The 21693-nt window shown below is 42.0% G+C and overlaps 1 protein-coding gene across 2 annotated transcripts; it reads right to left on the bottom strand.

The window, feature by feature from the left end:
* Window positions 1-11810: 11810 nt before the first annotated feature.
* LOC141072499 (uncharacterized) lies at window positions 11811-19989 on the bottom strand. 2 transcript variants are annotated; one of them, XM_073559775.1, is made up of 6 exons: window positions 19853-19989; window positions 19544-19723; window positions 19338-19461; window positions 19157-19254; window positions 18868-18958; window positions 11811-13045 (listed from the first exon to the last, which is right to left on the bottom strand). In XM_073559775.1, exons 1-6 carry the CDS (start codon window positions 19904-19906, stop codon window positions 11937-11939), a joined length of 1656 nt encoding a protein of 551 aa, XP_073415876.1. In that variant the 5' UTR covers window positions 19907-19989; the 3' UTR covers window positions 11811-11936. The 2 variants fall into 2 exon arrangements, with proteins under 2 accessions (XP_073415876.1, XP_073415877.1); XM_073559776.1 differs by having other exon boundaries at window positions 11811-13042; window positions 19853-19988.
* Between the last annotated feature and the right edge of the window lie 1704 nt (window positions 19990-21693).

The following is a 21693-nucleotide window of genomic DNA, read 5'->3' as shown; positions in this document are numbered from 1 at the left end:
AGAAATCAGACACGGAAAAGGCAAACGGAGGGAAACTCTATGCAGACACAAGATAATTACTACCATGGATGAGACAGACTCTTATTACCATGTATAGCCAAACTGATGAGAAATCAGACACTGAAAAGGCAAACGGAGGGGAAACTCTATGCAGACACAAGATAATTACTACCATGGATGAGACAGACTCTTATTACCATGTATAGCCAAACTGATGGGAAATCAGACACGGAAAAGGCAAACGGAGGGGAAACTCTATGCAGACACAAGATAATTACTACCATGGATGAGACAGACTCTTATTACCATGTATAGCCAAACTGATGAGAAATCAGACACGGAAAAGGCAAACGGAGGGGAAACTCTATGCAGACACAAGATAATTACTACCATGGATGAGACAGACTCTTATTACCATGTATAGCCAAACTGATGAGAAATCAGACACGGAAAAGGCAAACGGAGGGGAAACTCTATGCAACCACAGGATAATTACTACCATGGATGAGACAGACTCTTATTACCATGTATAGCCAAACTGATGAGAAATCAGACACGGAAAAGGCAAACGGAGGGGGAACTCTATGCAACCACAGGATAATTACTACCATGGATGAGACAGACTCTTATTACCATGTATAGCCAAACTGATGAGAAATCAGACACTGAAAAGGCAAACGGAGGGGAAACTCTATGCAGACACAAGATAATTACTACCATGGATGAGACGGACTCTTATTACCATGTATAGCCAAACTGATGAGAAATCAGACACGGAAAAGGCAAACGGAGGGGAAACTCTATGCAGACACAAGATAATTACTACCATGGATGAGACAGACTCTTATTACCATGTATAGCCAAACTGATGAGAAATCAGACACGGAAAAGGCAAACGGAGGGGAAACTCTATGCAGACACAAGATAATTACTACCATGGATGAGACAGACTCTTATTACCATGTATAGCCAAACTGATGAGAAATCAGACACGGAAAAGGCAAACGGAGGGAAAACTCTATGCAGACACAAGATAATTACTACCATGGATGAGACGGACTCTTATTACCATGTATAGCCAAACTGATGAGAAATCAGACACGGAAAAGGCAAACGGAGGGAAAACTCTATGCAGACACAAGATAATTACTACCATGGATGAGACAGACTCTTATTACCATGTATAGCCAAACTGATGAGAAATCAGACACGGAAAAGGCAAAGGGAGGGGAAACTCTATGCAGACACAAGATAATTACTACCATGGATGAGACGGACTCTTATTACCATGTATAGCCAAACTGATGAGAAATCAGACACGGAAAAGGCAAACGGAGGGAAAACTCTATGCAGACACAAGATAATTACTACCATGGATGAGACGGACTCTTATTACCATGTATAGCCAAACTGATGAGAAATCAGACACGGAAAAGGCAAACGGAGGGGAAACTCTATGCAGACACAAGATAATTACTACCATGGATGAGACAGACTCTTATTACCATGTATAGCCAAACTGATGAGAAATCAGACACGGAAAAGGCAAACGGAAGGGAAACTCTATGCAACCACAGGATAATTACTACCATGGATGGGACAGACTCTTATTCCAATGCAGATTCAGACTGATAAAAATCAAACACGAAAAAAACACATTAAACAGAAAAAAAATTATAGATCTTACTGAAGTATGAGATCTTGTCGCACGTTCAGACCCTGCGGAATCCTTGTCTGTAATTTGAATATCCACTACGACTCCCTATTTACCGTATTTTTTGGACTATAAGACGCACTTTTTCCCAAAAAAATTTGGGAGGAAAATGGGGGGGTGTCTTATAGTGCAAACACAGTCTTACTGGGGGGTTGCAACAGTGGTCTAGCAGCGGAACCAGTGGTGGCAGAGGTGTGGTGATACTGTGGCGGTGCAGAGAGCACCTGAACAGGGTTCCTTCCTCAGGATGCCAACGGCAGAAATGTGTCCACGTCACAGCCCGGTGTCCACGGTGAGCAGAGTGCATCACCGGTTTCCCTGCGGCCATCTTCCTGAAGTCGTGGGCCACTGGAGGCTTCAGGACAATGGCTGCCGGAGGCCGCGTGTGTGTAAATTGAGATTTTGGTGGCACTTGGCTTCAGAAAAATGGTTGCCGAGATCTTAATCTGTGCACGCGTGGCCTACGGCAGCCATTTTCCTGAAGCTTCCAGTGGACCATGGCTTCAGGAAGATGGCCACAGGAAAATCGGTGATGCACTCTGCTCTGGAGTTCCGGACAGCCTGGAAGCAATTTAGGGTCCCCTAAGCCAGATGGAGTTGGAGGCCTCCTTGCTGCGCTGTTCTCTGAGGTCCTTGCTGCTTAAAGCTATGCTCGAACCTCTGTTCCTTATGGTCCCCTTTCTTGCCCGTATGGCAGGCAGCTCGAGCCTATAGCTGGTGTCGCTCCTTTGTGGCGGCTCCGGACTCTGATATGCTTCTGTGCCCCAAGTGTCTGATGGGCCAGGGGACCTGCAGTTCCCTGCCCTCCAGATTTAGCTGCTGGGACTGTTGTACCCGTGCAGCCATGAACTCCGGCGTCCGGTTCTAGCGCTCTGTTCTGGGGTGAGCTTGGTCACAGCTCCACTCCCCAGCTTTTCCTACACTTCTCTCTTCCTCTATAAACAGAGTGATAAATGTGGTATGATTGTTGTCTTGAATTTGGAAGACTACAAAAATCAAATGTTGGAATTGTTATCAGATACTTCCACATATGAAAAACTCAAAAATAATCCAACTGAAAAGTTAAATGAAGAAATTAGTAAAATTATTTTTGAAGGACTAAGTTTGGGTGTTCTTAGTAAAAAAAACAAGCTGACTTATTGTTTGTACCGAATCCTGTCCTCGCGATCTTATATGGTTTACCGAAAGTCCATAAAAGCACTGGAATCCCTCCAATGAAACCCATTGTCTCTGGAATTGGATCAATAAATGAACATTTTTGTGAATGGGCCAATTCCTTATTGCAATCTTTGGTACAAAAACTACCAGGCTACTTAAAAGATTCTAAAGACGTTCTGAGAGGTTTTTTTTAAAAAAAAGGGCTCAATAATTTTTCATGGCTATGTTGTGACGTTGTGTCACTGTACACTTGTATCCCTCATGAACTAGCTGTACAAGCTCTTCATTTTCATCTGAAAAACTCCAGTAACTACTCAGAAGATCTTATTGATTTTTTATTACAGGTTCTTTTTTGCTAATGTATAATTTGTTATCTTTTAACAGTGATGTGTACTTACAAAAACAGGCGTTTCTATGGGAGCAAAATAAATTAAATGAAAACCTCGCACATCTGAGCATATTAGAGACATAAGTAACACTAGGATCAGGAATCGTAATGTCTCTATGGCGGCAAAACATTCTATAATGGATCATGCATGTAACACATCCTCCCTCAAGATACCGGGCACAGAACGGGTCAGGAATCCCCGCTGTGGGGGAGAGGTCAAAAGACGTCTCCTCAGGCGCGAGGCTTTTTGGATCTATAACTTAGCAACTAGATTTCCTACTGGCCTAAATAGAAGAAGCAAAATCAGGTTTCATTATTAATGGTGAACTATTAACACTTGTTTTATTTTATTCTGCATGCATTAGTCTAGTTTTATATTTCATGTTCACAGCATTTTGTTACAATGTTTCAGGCTGTTTGCTTAATTATCAGTTTTAACCTATCAGGACCTTAGTATTCTGTCACCTGACATTTGTAATAGATTTGATTGGTCTGAAAACACTATATGTATCTTTTGCTGTGTTACATGGTTTAGCTGTGAAAAAGATCTATTTACAGATCGAAACGCGTCGCTAGACCCTTCCCCCCTTGACATATGTCCACTTAATTTGAGAATTGCTGCCAACTACATTTATTTTAATGGATTAATAAAGTTTTCAATTTTAAGGAGCTGGAACGCCCTTTTCTTTTTCTTGGATACTCCACGTCCTGTCAAGACAAAGTTCCGTGCACCTGTGGCTGTCGGTGAGCTGGCTGAGGATTTCAGCCTATTTTTCTATACATGATTCATTTCCACTTCAGTCTCTGTAAAAACAAACTCCTTGAACCCCTTTCTGACATCAGGCGTAAATGTACGCCGATGTCGGACTCTCTCCCTTTGATGTGGGCTCCGGCGGTGAGAACACATCTCTTCCGGCACGTCAGTTGTTTTGAACAGCTGACATGTGCCCCTAACAGCCTTTGACAGCAGCATTTAACTCACACTTCCGGACAGCACCGGAAATCAAGCCCATCAGTGACCCTGTCACATGATCGTGGGTCACCGATGGGTTGGTATGAAAATCAGAGGTCTCTAGCAGACCTCTATAGTTGTCATTGCTGGATTGCTATGAGCGCTGCCCGCTAGCTGAAATCACATGAACCAGGGATCATCCCGCCAAACTCCCACTCTCCTTTTAACATGGGCAAAATGCTACTCAGAAAACACAGGGTGATGGAAAAACAGTGTGGCAATGCTTTACTGTACCACAAAACAGGCAGGTAGCACACAGAACAGTCCCAGCACAGTACCCAGATGGTGCATATTACAGTCTCACCCTTCTGCTGTGACTTCAAATCTTCCAGAGTAGCTACCCCACCTGTGGCACACACACAGAAAGGAGGTAACGACAAGCGTAGGAAAATGACAGTCCATTGAGTCCATACAAGGTACAAGGCCAGTTGATCTGAGGATAGCAACCTGGCTTCATCTTCCAGGGTTGACTACGTCACCTGTGGCACGCACACAGAGAGGAGGTAACGACAAGCGTAGGAAAACAACAGTCCATTGAGTCCATACAAGGTACAAGGCCAGTTGATCCGAGAATCATAACTTAGCTTCTCCAAACGTATCCATGTTTCAGTGATGGTCAATGGAGCAGATCTGTATTCTTCCAACCGAGGCTGAATACCCCTAGGTTGTTTCCTGTAGAATGATAGATCCGTGTCCCTCGTGATGGAGCCATGATGTGAAATAGCTTCTGTCCTGTGTCTGGTCCTTTTGGAATGTATAGATGTCTTGGCAGAATCTCTCTGACTGTTTCTCTCTGTCTCTTTACTCTTTATACAGAGGCATGTAACCTATTTTTATACTAAACAAGTGTCCCTCATTCAGTATTTACACAAAGGGTAAGAATGGAGATGAGATTATTATAGCATTACTTGATTATTTAAACTATTTGCATAGTTTTTCCCTCTATGCTTTAGAAGTCAACAAACTGGCTCCATAACACAATGTATAATTAGCATATCAGCAAACATCACTAGTGATCAAGGATAATCGCACAATAAAAGTCAATATTACCGGCTTACACAAACAAAAGTCTGTTTTCTTGACCAATTAGAAATCAACACTTACATTTGTAAGCCAACATACAGATAACATTCTATTATTCTTTGTCTGCTAAAAATAGTCATCTGGTTAATTAAGATACAATGCTGTATGTCTTCACAATGCCAAAAGTAGAAAAAAAAAGGTTTTTAAAACTATTAAAAATATATATAAAAATTCAAATCACCCCCCTTTCACCCCATTCAAAATAAATTAAAAAAAAATCAAACATACACTTATTTGGTATCGCCGCGTTCAGAAACGCCCGATTTATCAATATAAAAAAAGAATTAACCCGATCGCTAAATGGTGTAACGAGAAACAAGTCAAAACGCCAGAATTACGTTTTTTGGTCGCTGCAATGTTGCGTTAAAATGCAATAACGGGTGATCAGAAGATCGTATCTGCACCAAAATGGTATCCATTAAAAACGTCAGCTCGGCACACAAAAAATAAGCCTTCACCCAACCCAAGATCATGAAAAATGGGGATGCGACGGGTATCGGAAAATGGCGCAATTTTTTTATACTTTACCTAATAAAGAGGAGTTATTTTTACTGATAAATGTTTGTTTTGGGTCATTTATTTTCTGTTGGTATTTGGTTTATTCTATAAAACTCCCATAAAACGATTTAGATGAAGGAATTGAGGGTAAACTGATTAAATTTGCTGATGACACAAAGCTAGGAGGGATAGCTAATACTAGAGAAGAGAGAGAGGATTCAAAAAGATATAAATAAACTGGAGAAGTGGGCAGCAACTAACAGATTTTTTTTTAACAGGGAAAAATGCAAAGTACTACATCTGGGCAATAAAAATGAAAAAAGCATATACAGAATGGGAGGAATAGGGCTAAGCAACAGCACATGTGAAAAAGACTTGGGTATACTAATAGATCACAGACTGAATATGAGTCAACAGTGTGATGCAGCAGCAAAAAAGGCAAATGCAATTCTAGGATGTATTAACAGAAGCATACAGTCTAGATCACGTGAAGTCATTATTTCCCTCTACTCCTCTTTGGTCAGACCTCATCTGGAATATTGTGTCCAGTTTTGGGTACCACATTTTAAAAAAGACATCAACAAACTGGAGCAAGTTCAGAAAAGAACGACCAGAATGGTGACCGGTCTGCAAACCCTGTCTTATGAGGAAAGGTTGCAGGATTTGGGAATGTTTAGTTTGCAAAAGAGAAGACTGAGGAGACTTAATAGCTGTCTACAAATATCTAAAGGGCTGTCACATTGTAGAAGGATCAACTTTATCCTCATTTGCACAAGGAAAGACTAGACACAATGGGATGAAATTGAATGGGAGGAGACACAGATTAGATATTAGAAAATTTTTTTTGACAGAGTGATCAATGAGTGGAACAAGCTGCCACGAGAAGTGGTGAGTTCTCCTTCAATGGAAGTCTTCAAACAGAGGCTGGACAGACATCTGACTGGGATGATTTAGCGAATCCTGCTTTGAGCAGGAGGTTGGACCAGATGGCCCAGGAGGTCCCATCCAACTCTACGATTCTATGATTCTCACCTTGAATTTATCCTATAAAACTCCCATATAATATTCTGACCTTGAATTTATTCTATAAAACTCCCATATAATATTCTCACCTTGAATTTATCCTATAAAACTCCCATATAATATTCTGACCTTGAATTTATCCTATAAAACTCCCATATAATATTCTGACCTTGAATTTGTCCTATAAAACTCCCATATAATATTCTCACCTTGAATTTATCCTATAAAACTCCCATATAATATTCTCACCTTGAATTTATCCTATAAAACTCCCATATAATATTCTCACCTTGAATTTATCCTATAAATCTCCCATATAATATTCTCACCTTGAATTTATCCTATAAAACTCCCATATAATATTCTCACCTTGAATTTATCCTATAAAACTCCCATATAATATTCTCACCTTGAATTTATCCTATAAAACTCCCATATAATATTCTCACCTTGAATTTATCCTATAAAACTCCCATATAATATTCTCACCTTGAATTTATCCTATAAAACTCCCATATAATATTCTGACCTTGAATTTATCCTATAAAACTCCCATATAATATTCTGACCTTGAATTTATCCTATAAAACTCCCATATAATATTCTGACCTTGAATTTATCCTATAAAACTCCCATATAATATTCTGACCTTGAATTTATCCTATAAAACTCCCATATAATATTCTGACCTTGAATTTATCCTATAAAACTCCCATATAATATTCTCACCTCGAATTTATTCTATAAAACTCCCATATAATATTCCATCCTTGAACGCACGCCGCGCGCATCGTGTGTTTGTACAATTTGTGAATAATATATATAGGTTCTTCCCGTCTGAGTTCTTTTTGAAGGTCAACAAAAAACGATTTTCCTGTCATTCATTTCTCACACTCTAGGTATAATAATGACTTTTCCCTGTGTGGGATTTTTGATAAAGAGGTTGACAACCTGGTTGGACATCCCCTTCTCATTCCTCATGTTCGGTCCTGTTACAATAAAAACACTTACACAAACCTCCCATGCTGGCTCCGTTTCAGTGGTGTCGGCACTTGTGTTCTTGGGGTTCTTTTGAGGTTTTTACGTCATGTGAGTCCTGTGCCCAATCAGCGCTGATGTCACTGTCCCCACCTTCGGACAAATCAAGCATCATGAAGCCGTCAGAGAGCAGCCGCAGCCCTGGCTTCATGTTGATGTTCAATACGTCCGAAGGAAGGAACAGTGAAGCTGCCGCTGATTGGGTGCAGGGCTCGTGTGATGTGAGAACCTCACATAAGCCCCGGAACAGTGAGTCTCAACACCGCTGAAGTGGAACCGGCACGCCAGCGGAGTATGAGTGTTTTTATTTTAATGAGGCCAAACATGAGGAATGAGTTCAGAGAAAATTTATATATAGGAAGAAGCCGAGCGGTGAAACACGTGTCTGGGTGTCAGGAAGGGTGTCACGACTCTGCATCAGGTGAATCGCTCTCCCTTTACTACTTATAACTTTTATTATCGACATTTGGGATTATTTAGGGTTCACTCAGTCAGCTGATTATAGTATACATACTGTTTAGAATTAGTGACATTTTGGTCTATTACCTTACATGGCATGGTATAATCAGTGAATTAGATGCACTGCTTTCCCTATTCACACCTCTTGCTATTGACTTTTGGGATTACTTAGCAGTCATCTATTCAGCTGTTCATTGTAGTGAATACTGTCTATGCTAAGTGGCTGTTTGGTCTTTTGACCTTATATGATGTGGCACAATTAATGGAAAATAATGCCTTAATTTCGTTTTAGTCGAAGAATTATATATTTTTTCATATATCTGGCACTGTGCACTTTATGATAAATAATTATTTGCATATTTTTTGGCATTAAATTTTGGATATATGGGCATTCATTAGCTTTGTATTTTCCACTGATTTTTGCACGAGTTGTTCCGTCCTGATTTTTGAGGCATTCTGCTTAATTTTACATAAATTGTTGTTTTTAATATTTGAAACAAAAATGTTATTTTTATGGATCTCTTCTTTTGTCCTTACGTTATCATAAGGAAGGATTGGAGTTAAATATTTATGCTGAAGCGCCATATATCTTTATTGTCTCTTCTGGACATTTACTTGATGGTATATATATACACACACACACTACCGTTCAAAAGTTTAGGGTCACTGAGAAATTTCCATGTTTTTTACAATGACGCTAACATTAAATGATTCAGAAATACATTCTATACATTGTTAATGTGGTAAATGACTCTTCTAGCTGCAAACGTCTGGTTTGTAATGCAATATCGTCATAGGTGTATAGAGGCCCATTTCCAACAACCTTCACTCCAGTGTTCTTATGGCACTTTGTGTTTGCTAACTGTGTAAAGAAGGCGAAGGCTAATGGATGGTTAGAATACCCTTGAAAACCCTTGTGCAAGTATGTTAGCACAGCTGAAAACAGTTTGGCTGATTAGAGAAGCTATAAACCTGACCTTCCTTTGAGCTAGTTGAGAATCTGGAGCAATACATTTGTTGGTTCCATTAAACTCTCAAAATGGCCAGAAAAAAAAGAACTTTCATGTGAAACTCTACAGTTTATTCTTGTTCTTAGAAAGGAAGACTATTCCATGCGAGAAATTGACAAGAAACTGAAGATTTCCTACAACGGTGTGTACTACTCCCTTCAGAGGAGAGCACAAACAGGCTCTAACCAGAGTAGAAAGAGAAGTGGGAGGCCCCGCTGCACAACTTAGCAACAAGACAAGTACATTAGAGTCTGTAGTTTGAGAAATTGTCGCCTCACAGGTCCTCAACTGGCAGCTTCATTAAATAGTACACGCAAAACGCCAGTGTCAACGTCTACAGTGAAGAGGCGACTCCGGGATGCTGGCCTTCAGGGCAGAGTGGCAAAGAAAAAGCCATATCTGAGACTGGCTAATAAAAGGAAAAGATTAATATGGGCCAAAGAACACAGATATAGGACAGAGGAAGATTGGAAAAAAGTGTTATGAACAGACGAATCCAAGTTTGAGGTGTTTGGATCACACAGAAGAACATTTGTGAGACGCAGAACAACTGAAAAGATGCTGGAAGAGTGCCTGACGCCATCTGTCAAGCATGGTGGAGGTAATGTGATGTCTGGGGTTGCTTTGGTGCTGCTAAAGTGGGAGATTTGTACAAGGTAAAAGGGATTTTGAATAAGGAAGGCTATCACTCCATTTTGCAACGCCATACCCTGTGGACAGCGCATGATTGGAGCCAATTTCATCCTACAACAGGACAATGACCCAAATTATGCAAGAACTATTTAGGGAAGAAGCAGGCAGCTGGTATTCTATCTGTAATGGAGTGGCCAGCGCAGTCACCAGATCTTAACCCCACTGAGCTGTTGTGGGAGCAGCTTGACCGTATGGTGCGCATGTCAAAGGTCTGCAATGCTGGAATTGCTGCAAAGGGGGCATTCTGTGATGAAAGCAAAGTCTGAAGGAGAAAATTATTATTTCAAATAAAAATCTTTTTCTAGCCTTCTCAATGTCTGGACGAGATTTTAAATTCATTTGGCAACTCATTTGATTAATAAAAGTATGAGTGTTCATGGAAAACACAAAATTGTCTGGGTGACCCCAAACTTTTGAGCGGTAGTGTATATACATTATATATATATATACACACACGTAACTATTCCTTGATTAGAAGATTCACTGACAAAATGATAAAACTAAACTTTATTAATTCCAAATGTAAAACTATACCCATAATTCACTCCCTGAAGGTTAGTCAGTAGGTGACTAATAGAAAAAACATGTACCCCACAGTTCAGTGTATAGGGTGAGGTGATGTATACACACTCACTCTCCAAGCCTCTCATTTCTACGGGTTTCATCATCCTCACCAAAGGCGACTCATCAGGAGACTATTCAATATTGACCTGTATTCAAGCTGGACTAGATGAAGAAAACCCTAAAATCATGTATCATGTTATCCAAAACAGTCAGAAAACTAGCCCCATATTGGCAGATCCCAGACCTCAAACTATATACTTCAGAAGTTTATAAGCCACTCCAGTGTCAGGAATAGATAGTATGTGAAAATACCGTATATACCGCTCAGGGAACACTTACCTGTCAGAGATCATTTCCATATTCATACTAAATAATGGCACAGATCTCCCAGACATTATGACTGCACATATCCCTAGTCTCTATAACGATATTGTTAACTTACACAGTATATAGTTTGCGGTCTGGGGTCTGCCAATATGGGGCTAGTTTTCTGACTGTTTCGGATAACATGATACATGATTTGTTGTTTTTTTCATTTAGTCCCGCTTGAATATAGGTCAATATTAAATAGTCTCTTGATGAGTCGCCTTTGGTGAGGACGATGAAACCCGTAGAAATGAGAGGCTTGGAAATGTGGGATACATGTTTTTTCTATTAAGCTATGTGCACACGGTGCGTATTCTGCTTTGGAATTTTCCACGCAAAATTTTCTAAATCCGCAGGTCAAATGACCTGCATTTTTCCTGCAGATTTAGTGCATTTTTTGTGCGATTTTACTGCATATTTTGTGCGGTTTTCCCCTTCAGTTTTCCACCTGCAGATTTCTAGAATGGAGCAGGTGGAAAACTGCAGAAAACCCGCACAAAAGAAGTGACATGCTGCATTTTTCATTCCACACCAAATCTGCACGGAAAAAAACGCAGCATGTGCACTGCGGATTTTGTTTTACATAGCCTTTAATGCTACTGTACATCACATGCAGTTCTGCTGCGATTCCGCAGGGCCAAATGCGCTGCGGATCTGCAGCAGAATTCGCACCATGTGCACATAGCCTCAGTCACCTACTGACTAACCTTCAGGGGGTGAATTATTTGTATAATTTTACATTTGAAATTAATAAAGTTTAGTTTTATCCTTTTGTCAGCAAACATGAGGAATGACAAGAGACAACCCATTTAAGAAGATTTAATTGTGGTTAAATCTAGTCAAACATTATGAACAGAAAAAAGTCTTCTCCCCTATGTGACATCTCTGATGTTTATTAACAGTTGATTTAAAAGTAAAATATTTCCCACATTAAGAAAATGAAAAAGGCTTCTCCTCTGTGTGACTGCTCTGATGCTTAACAAAATATGATTTGTGCGCAAAACATTTCCCACATTCTGAACAGAAAAAAGGCTTCTCCCCTGTGTGAGTTCTCTGGTGCTTAACTAAATCTGATTTCTTGTTAAAACATTTCCCACATTCTGTACAAGAAAAAGGCTTCTCCCCTGTGTGGATTCTCTGGTGCATAACTAAATCTGATTTCTTGTTAAAACATTTCCCACATTCTGTACAAGAAAAAGGCTTCTCCCCTGTGTGGGTTCTATAGTGAATAACAAAATTTGATTTCTCGTTAAAGCATTTCCCACATTCTGAACAGGAAAAAAGCTTCTCCCCTGTGTGGTTTCTTTGATGGCGATCAAGATGTGTTTTCCGTTTAAAACATTTCTCACATTCTGAACATGAAAAAGGCTTCTCCCCTGTGTGAGTTCTCTGGTGAGAAACAAGCAGTGATTTAACTGCAAAACATTCCCCACATTCTGAACATGAATATTGCTTCTCTCCTGTGTGAGTTCTTTGGTGCTTAACAAGATTCCCTTTCAGGTTAAAACATTTCCCACATTCTGAACATGAAAAAGGCTTCTCCCCTGTGTGAGTTTTTTGGTGTTGAACAAGATTCACTTTCTGGTTAAAACATTTCCCACATTCTGAACATGAAAAAGGCTTCTCCCCCGTGTGAGTTCTCTGGTGAGTAACCAATTTTGATTTCTTGTTAAAACATTTCCCACATTCTGAACATGAAAAAGGCTTCTCCCCTGTGTGAGTTCTATGGTGATTAACCAATTTTGATTTCTTGTTAAAATATTTCCCACATTCTGAACATGAAAATGACTTCTTTGCTGTAGGAGCAGTTTGTTTTTTAATGCCTCTTTTTTTACTTTGATTTTCCTTAGTAGTCAGTAATGAATCAGAAGATGGGACCTGCTTCATGGGATCAGATGACAGATCTTTGCTGTGAATGGATGATGGTATATCTGGAGTAATGGCAATCACTTCAGTTGTATCTTGTAGGATCTCAAGATCATCAGATTTAAAAATTGTAGATGTCATCTGTCCCTCTGATCTCCTGGTACAGTCATCTGCTAAGAAAAAAACAATTAGTTTTTAATAAAATATCCCTGAGTTTTATATTTTTGAACATTTCTACTTAAACTGTCCATAAAAATGGCAAGCTATGTAAAAGCTTTAATTATTTACCAAGACAATGACAGTTCACAGTCTAATAGAAAACCTTGTTGGATGAGCCAGTAGTGTGCGGTGTTCAACTGTTTGTTCATTCTGCCTCCCAAATATCAAATAAAAAGAAACCAGTCAATGTTATGTAGGTGAAAATAATACCAATTCTCATCTCACAAAAACAAGTCCCCACTCAGGTCCATCATCTGTCAATGGAAAAACAGATAAGGCAGATTACAGTTAATGCTATAGTTAGGGTTCGTGTTGGGGCTAAAGTTAGGGTTAGGGTTTATTCTAAAGTTAGGGTTAGGCTAAAGAATTTCACTTTGGTGGTGGGTATTTTCTGTCATATTTACCCCCCAAACTCACTTCAAATGTGAAGTGGTCCCTAAAAAAATGGTTTCGTAAATTTTGTTGCAAAAATGAGAAATCGCTGGTCAACTTTTAACTCTTATAATTTCCTAATGAAAAAATATTTCCAAAATTGTGCTCATGTGAAGTAGACATGTGGGAAATGTTACTTATTAACTATTTTGTGCGATATGACTCTTTGATAAGGGCATAAAAATTAAAATTTTAAAAATTTTTGCCAAATTTCCATTTTTTAACAAATAAATGAAAGTCATAAAATAAATGTTACCACTATCATAAAGTACAATATGTCACAAGAAAACAGAGTCACCAGGATTCCTTGAAGCGTTTTAGAGTTATGACCTCATAAAGTGACACTGGTCAGCGTTGAAAAAATTGGCCCGATCACGAAGGCAAAAACTGACTTCTGGCGCTAAAGTGTTAATATTTTGTTGCACAACCTTTTGAGGCAATCACTGCAATCAAACGATTCCTGCAACTGTCACTGAGACTTCTGCACCTCTCGACAGGTATTTTGGCCACTCAAGAGCAAACTGCTCCAGTTGTCTCATGTTTGAAGGTCGCCTTTTCCAGACGGCATGTTTCAGCTCTTTCCAAAGTTGCTCAATAGGATTTAGGTCAGGGCTCATAGAAGACCACTTCAGCATAGTCCAATGTCTTACTCTTAGCCATTCTTGGGTGTTTTTAGCTGTGTATTTGGGTCATTATCCTGTTGCAAGACCCACGACCTGCGACTGAGACCAAGCTTTCTGACATTGGGCAGCACATTTCTCTCTAGAATCCCTTGAGAGTCTTGAGATTTCATTGTACCGTGCACAGATTCTAGACACCTTGTGCCAGATGCATCAAAGCAGCCCCAGAACATAACAGAGCCTCCTCCATGTTTCACATGAGCAAGGCAATACTTGGGATATGGAAAGCAGAGAAGATAGTGCCAAGCATGCTCATGGTGGACATCTTTTGAGCTGCCAGGTGACCATGAACAGTGCTCCCAATACATTGTGTCTGCAAACTATTCCAGCAAGATCTGCATTCAAATAGCTAAATGGCGCTCCTTCCCTTCTGAACACTGCCATGTGCCCAGACAGTAGTGTACAATCGTATATAGGGTATAGTGCGAAGCTGGAAAATAATCTGTAAGATCCATTTGTTTTCTATTATCCTTTGTGAAGAATTCCAAACTTACCACCACATAAAGTGACACACGTCAGATACTAATAATGGGGCCTGATTAGGAACTACTGAAATGATCAAACTCCACAGTCTCCATCAGTAATAAATGAGCAGCTAGTGGTGAAACCTCTCTGGGGTAATTAGAGTATGGGGCTCGGTGACGTCACAATCTAAACTATTGTAAGGGCCAATATTTTCTGTCAGATGAGTTTCAAGAAGAAATATTACACATTTATAGAGAACTGTGTATAATAGTGCAGAGCTGAGATGTCTTAAAGTGCCCCTGTCAGCAGGATTGTGCTTAGTAACCTACAGACACTGTCAGGTCAGCGCCATTATACTGATTACAGTGATACCTGGTGATGAAATCCGTCTTGTGGTTGTTTAATCTGTATTAGTAGTTTTCAGTTAATGAGATTCTCGTGCTCTGGGGCGGGGCTGTGGGTGGGGCTGTGGGCGGGGCTTTATGTGGTGCTCTGATTACATATTCATCTGTATTGGCTTATGACAGGTCGCTGATCCCTCACTGACCTGCCCCCCATTATTACATAATGCATATAATAGCATTGATATTATTGGTGATAATGCCTATAATATTGTGACTATTGTGAGGCTTAGAAAAAAAATTACATCCAGCAAAATGTCACCGGCGATGGCGGCGCCTGTGTGGCGCCCCTGAGGGTTCAGTCGCCACCGAGGTACTGCAGCTCCTCCTGAGGTGTGGTACCCCACCATCCAGGTAAGGTGGAAGCTCCTGACCGCACTCCAACACTTGCACCCCTCACCACACAGTAGTGTAGCAAAGCCACATTGCGGCTCCCTGCTTGGAACAAGAAACGTGCTAGGAGGCGGGTGGAGTTAGAATACATAAAAGAGCAGGAAGGTTAAGAATTTCAGTTCAGTGAGTTCAGTGAGCTGAGTGAGTGCAGTGAGGCATTCAGTCGGAGAGTGTGAGAGAGAGAAGATCCCTGAGAGGGATGGAGGAAGGAGGTGCTGCAGCAGACCTCAGTGATCTGAGCCTGCTGGCACGGGAAAGGAAAGAAAGAGAAAGACATTGAACGGAAACCTGACTTTTCATAAGAAGGAAAGACTAGCACGGAACGTGAGGAGTAAAAGAGAACAGAGGACGTGGGTCAGAGGAGAACCCTTCCTAGAAGTTCTAAGCGCAAGGCCGGGGCCCGGTCTCCGAGGTTGTTCGGATACTAATGGTCCTGCAACAGACACCGGAGGAGTAGTGGGCTGTAAATGCGCTACTCCCATCTCAGACTTGGGGGCACAACAACAACATTGATAGTGAGCCGGGACTAGGAAGCAAGGAGTCCCCGAAGCAGGCTACAGCTGTCTGCCGTACGAGGAAAGTTCATAAGAACATCGGACAGGAGGAACTCCAGTGTAACTCAGTACTGGGAGTACTTCACTTACAGGCGCTATAAGAGGAGACGTTCAGAAAGGCACATGATGGCGGAGTGTTGGAAGGGAGCATCCTATATTGCCTGGAGGTTGACTGAGTCCCTGACCCGGAGGACACAGCACGGAGGCAGGCACCTGTTTGCACAACAGACTGTGAGTAAAGCTTTGGAACTACATACCCCAGTGTCCTACATTTATTCCTGCGCCAACACACCCCACACCGCTACATCTGGGTACCAGCTTCTACAATGCCTGCGCCTCTCCTCTACCCCTACATCTACACTGCCCTGGAACTACAGCTCCACCTGTGGGGAGCTTCACCATCTTGGCTGCAACACATCACCAGTCCCAGAGGATCTGCATGCAGCGTCGGCTTAACATCACACTTGCCGAACACCACAGGTGGCGTCACAAACTATTCATCTACTCAACTACATTTCACCATTCAGCCCCCCTTCTACTTGGGTGCCCAGGGCCACGGACCTGATCACCGCTGCTGTGACACATCCTGCTGATACCAGCCATGTACCGAGTACCCCACAGCCCTGGGAGGGCGACCCACCGGCGCAGTAGCATCTATAAGTAAGAGATAGAGGCTACTGGGCAGGGGCCGCCGGTGACATTTTGCTGGATGTAATTTTCTTTCTAAGCCTCACAATAGCCACAATATTATAGGCATTATATATATATATATATATATATATATATATATATATATATACATACATATACATATATATATTTACCTTAAATTGTCTGTCATCCACTTCCGTCTGGATGTCCTCGAATCCCACAATCCACCGCGCCGCACCGCAAAGTACGCCAACTGCCATATTGGAATACCAAAGTGATAGGTATTCCAATATGGCACCCGCTGGTGATACCAGGCCCTTCCACAGTACCACCAGCAGGATACTGCCGGGACCCTCCCGCCACCACCGGACCCGCCGCTGCCTGTCCACTCACCTCTGTCCCAGCCGGCAGGAAAGACTGCGGCTTGCGGCCTGTGCTGGAGATGGGGTGCGGGCGCCCTCTGGTGACACCGCACCCCATCTCCAGCACAGGCCGCAAGCCGCGGTCTTTCCTGCCAGCTGGCCGCTGCTAGAATCCCCCCCGCCGCTGCCTGCCCACCATGTACATACACAAACACGTACTCACACACATCTCCAGCACAGGCCGCAAACCACCCGCTTTCCTGCCGGCTGTGACTGCACGGAGGTGGGTGCGCAGGCAGCTGCGGGACACACACCCACATGTACACACACACACACACTTCCCTCTCGATGCGATAACATCGGGCACACCTCTAGTCAACAATAATATCAATGCTATTATATGCATTATGTAATAATGGGGGGAAGGTCAGTGAGGGGTCAGCGACCTGTCATAAGCCAATACAGAGGAATATGGAATCAGAGCACCACATAAAGCCCCGCCCACAGCCCCACCCACAGCCCCGCCCCAGAGCACGAGAATCTCATTAACTGAAAACTACAAATACAGATTACACAACAGTAAACCAGAGTTGCCCTCATTTATGGTGGACCATTGGAGCTACTATGGATCCTGAGCAGAAGATTAGAGAAAATAATATTGCTCCCCATTTCAGGAGAGATTGTGCAGTAATCTGAATTCCTTAGGACCAAAAACAATGTAATGTATGACGTGGAGTAAATCCATGACACCAGGGCTGGAGCCAACACATCTCCTGCAGGCGGGAATAAATGTATATTACAGCCATCAGCCACACACAGCTTAGAGATCTATCATGGCACAGGTGGAATGTTTGTCCTGGAGATTATCACAATCCTCCTTGAAGTTAGTTGGTTTTAATACAAGTCAGGATAAAGGGAAACTCTGCTGTTATTGGACAGAAATTCACACTCGGCCTCACTGCACATTTACTGTTGTCTCTCATAAAAGGAAAGTTTGGCCAGAAAGACTGGACCTGGTCTTGTAGGGACCATGAGACATTGAGCAGCACAGAAGGGAGAGAAGATTCATCCGATAAGATCTCAGGGATCTAGGAAGCCAACAGCATCATTACCCTCCGCTTTCTCTTACAGGCCCAGCATAAGATTTTTCTTCAAGTGATTTTCTATCTTGTCAGCACATTCTACGTACGCTGTCATTTGGCTTTATAGTTACAGATCTGGGCAGGTAACGGTCAGCGTCTCCTAATGTGAAGGAGAGAATGGCTAGTTACTATCTCTTTGTCTTGAGAATAAACTTCAGTTGTGTGCAAACCTTTACTGAGAAAAGATTAGACATCTAAGGTCGGGATCACACCACTGGGTGTGATGTGAGAAACTCGCACGAGTCTGTCGCATCAACAACCATGTATTTCTATGCAGCCGCAGCTCCGGTCCTGAGTACAGGCAGCAGCGCCGGATATTGATGCGAGAGACTCATGCGTTTCTTGCATCACACACGGTAGTTTGATTCCGGCCTAACTCTGTGTTCGGTGTGACTCTTTAAGAGCAAACTCGGCCTATATTGGGTCAGGTACAAGTAATCATATAGATCTCTCTTTAAGGGATCACCCTCACACTAATACCAGGGGGTAGGTGGATCCTCCAGGTTTTAAGTTCTATAGAAAAGGGCTTTCAATGCCCAAAGTCATTTGAACAGTTTTGGGTGGAGGAGAATGTTGTGGTCTAGAGGCAAAATGGTGATCATGGTAATACGGCCGGACTACACCACCGATAAAGCAGCCACAGCCGGTGACTGAGAGGAATCTGTGACTTCTCTGCATTCAGTGGTTACTACTCACCTGGGTAGTCATATGTGGGAATCTCCTCTTTACACCACTCATCACCCCTCACATATGTCTCTGTAGTATTAATATGGGTCAGATCTTCACCCTGAAACAAATACTGTAAAAGTCACCGACAGATGGAGATGTCCCATCTATGATCAGCTCTAATCCTGCCATCTCCACCGTTCTCATTACACAAGTATAAAACATATAATACTGGTGGATAAAACAAGACTGAGCACAAGACCTTCACAGCCGTCTACACATCATAGGGGAGATCTCCTGACACCTTCTCTCCATCTACCTGATGATCCTGAGGAGCACTGGGATCGTCTTGGTTACAGTCCTGTGGAAGAAGAGGATGGGGACATCTCTCTGGTGTTGTCCTCTTACTGGATAGATCTGGAGGAAACACATACAGAGACTGAATTCATTCTCTACATACAGATAACTATAGGCCGTGTGTATTTAGTCCTGTCTATTACCTGGAGATGTGAGAGGCTGGGGAACCTCCATTATGACGTCCTTGTACAGATCTCTGTGTCCTTCTAAATACTCCCACTCCTCCATGGAGAAATAGACAGCGACATCCTGACACCTTATAGAAACCTAACACATACAATGATACCGTCATCCCCCGATCCCTTCATAGTGTTACTGTATAATGTCCCAGCATTCCCAGCAGTGTCACCTCTCCAGTCAGCAGATCAATCATCTTGTAGATGAGTTCTAGGATCTTCTGGTCATTGATGTCCTCATGGATCAGGGGGTGAGGTGGAGGCCCCGTGATTGGGCTCAGTGGTCTTCCCCATCCCTCAGACACAGGGTCCTGACAGCGATCACTAGAGGTCTTCTTCACCACTGTGTAATCCTGGTTATGGAGAGACACATTAATAAATCTCACTACAGACATTTCCAGAGTCCTCACCTCTCCAGTTCTGTCCATCTGTTATTCCCATAGATAAGAATGATGTAATGTGACGTCATCAGAATCTCTCACCTCTCCAGTGAGACAGAAGAGGACCAGGAGGATCAGGAGGCAGTCAGCACCCATACTGCTCAGAAACCAGTACCAGGCTCTCACGCAGGAAAATGATGAAGAAATACATCAGGATAAGACTTTGCCAACAAACAGCAACCTTGTACGCCTTCAGAGTCCTCCTGGATGGAGAAAGAAAGATGTTGTGAAGAAGAAACGGAGAGTGGTGGTCATGGGGGATTCCCTGTTGAGAGGAACAGAGGCCGCTATCTGCAGACCGGATATAACTTCAAGAGAAATGTGCTGTCTTCCAGGTGCAAAAATTAAAGATGTGTCTGACAGGATATCAGGACTCTTCAGACCTACAGATGACTACCCATTCCTGCTACTACATGTGGGGACAAATGACACCGCAAGAAATGACCTGGAAACCATCTGCAGAGACTTTGAAGACTTAGGCAAGAAAGTGAAAGAACTGGGAGCGCAGGTGGTCTTCTCTTCCATCCTCCCAGTGGATGGCCATGGAACAAGGAGGTGGAATAAGATTCTGCAGGTGAACAACTGGCTACGTCGATGGTGCCGTCAGCAACAATTTGGATTTCTGGATCACGGAGTGAACTACTTATACGATGGACTACTTGCTAGAGATGGGGTGCACCTTACGAAGACTGGAAAGCATGTATTTGGAAGTCGCCTTGCTACACTTGTAAGGAGAGCTTTAAACTAGAACAACATGGGAAGGGAAGCAAAAGACCAGAAAAAGCCATACACCTGACAAATGCTATTGAGAACTCTGCTAATAGAAGTGGAAAGGAAGAACAAAGACGAAAGAATCTAATTAATAAAAATATTGGAGAAAGAGAAACCAATCACAAACTAAAATGTTTCTATACTAATGCACAAAGCATGGGCAACAAACAAGGAGAATTGGAACTACTAACACAGGAAAAGAAATATGATGTCATTGGAATCACTGAAACTTGGTGGGATGATACACATGATTGGAATACAAGACTAGAAGGATACAACTTATTTGCAAGAAACAGACTTGATAAACGAGGAGGAGGTGTTGCATTGTATGTTAGAAACGCGTATATCTGCACAGAGATTGAAGCTTCAGAGACTGGGAGTTCTGTGGAAACTGTTTGGGTAAGAATACAAGGACAGAACAATGGAAAGGACACCATTGTAGGCATTTACTACAGGCCGCCTGTGCAAGCTGAAGATATGGATGAACTCTTTATGCATCAAATGGCCAAGTTCTCCAAAAAATATGACATAGTTGTCATGGGAGATTTCAACTATCCAGACATTTGTTGGGAATCTCTCTCAGGCAAAACTAACAGGTCAAGGAAATTCTTATCCTCTCTTGCTGACAACTTTATCTTCCAAAAGGTAGGGGAGAAAACAAGGGGAACTGCTACCTTGGATCTAATCCTTATAAACAGGGAGGAAATGGTTGAGGAGGTAAAAGTGGCTGGAACCCTAGGAGGTAGCGACCATGCTATTTTAGAATTTTGGATAACTAGAGGCGGAAGACCTGTGAAGACTCAGACGTCAAGGTTAGATTTCAGAAAGGCAGATTTTAAGGGATTCAGAAAGATAATTGGAGGGATCCAATGGCTGGATATCCTTAAAGACAAAAATGTCCAGGAAGGATGGGAAATCTTGAAAAATGAAATTCTCAAAGCACAGTTGTTAACAATTCCGAAAAGAGGGAAGAATAGGAAGCATTTAAGGAAACCAGGATGGGTGAACACAGAACTTAAGCACATGCTAAAAAGGAAGAAAAAAATGTTTATAAAATGGAAAGAGGGAGGCATATCTAAAGAAGAATATAATGCTGTCTGCAGAATCTGCAG

This window comes from Dendrobates tinctorius, unplaced genomic scaffold (assembly GCF_039654945.1).
Source record: "Dendrobates tinctorius isolate UK_male_01 unplaced genomic scaffold, ASM3965494v1 ptg000274l, whole genome shotgun sequence".
In the NCBI taxonomy this organism is placed as follows: Eukaryota; Metazoa; Chordata; class Amphibia; order Anura; family Dendrobatidae; genus Dendrobates; species Dendrobates tinctorius.
Note: the sequence above shows the minus strand (reverse complement) of the source record. Positions and strands in the feature narration are given on the sequence as shown.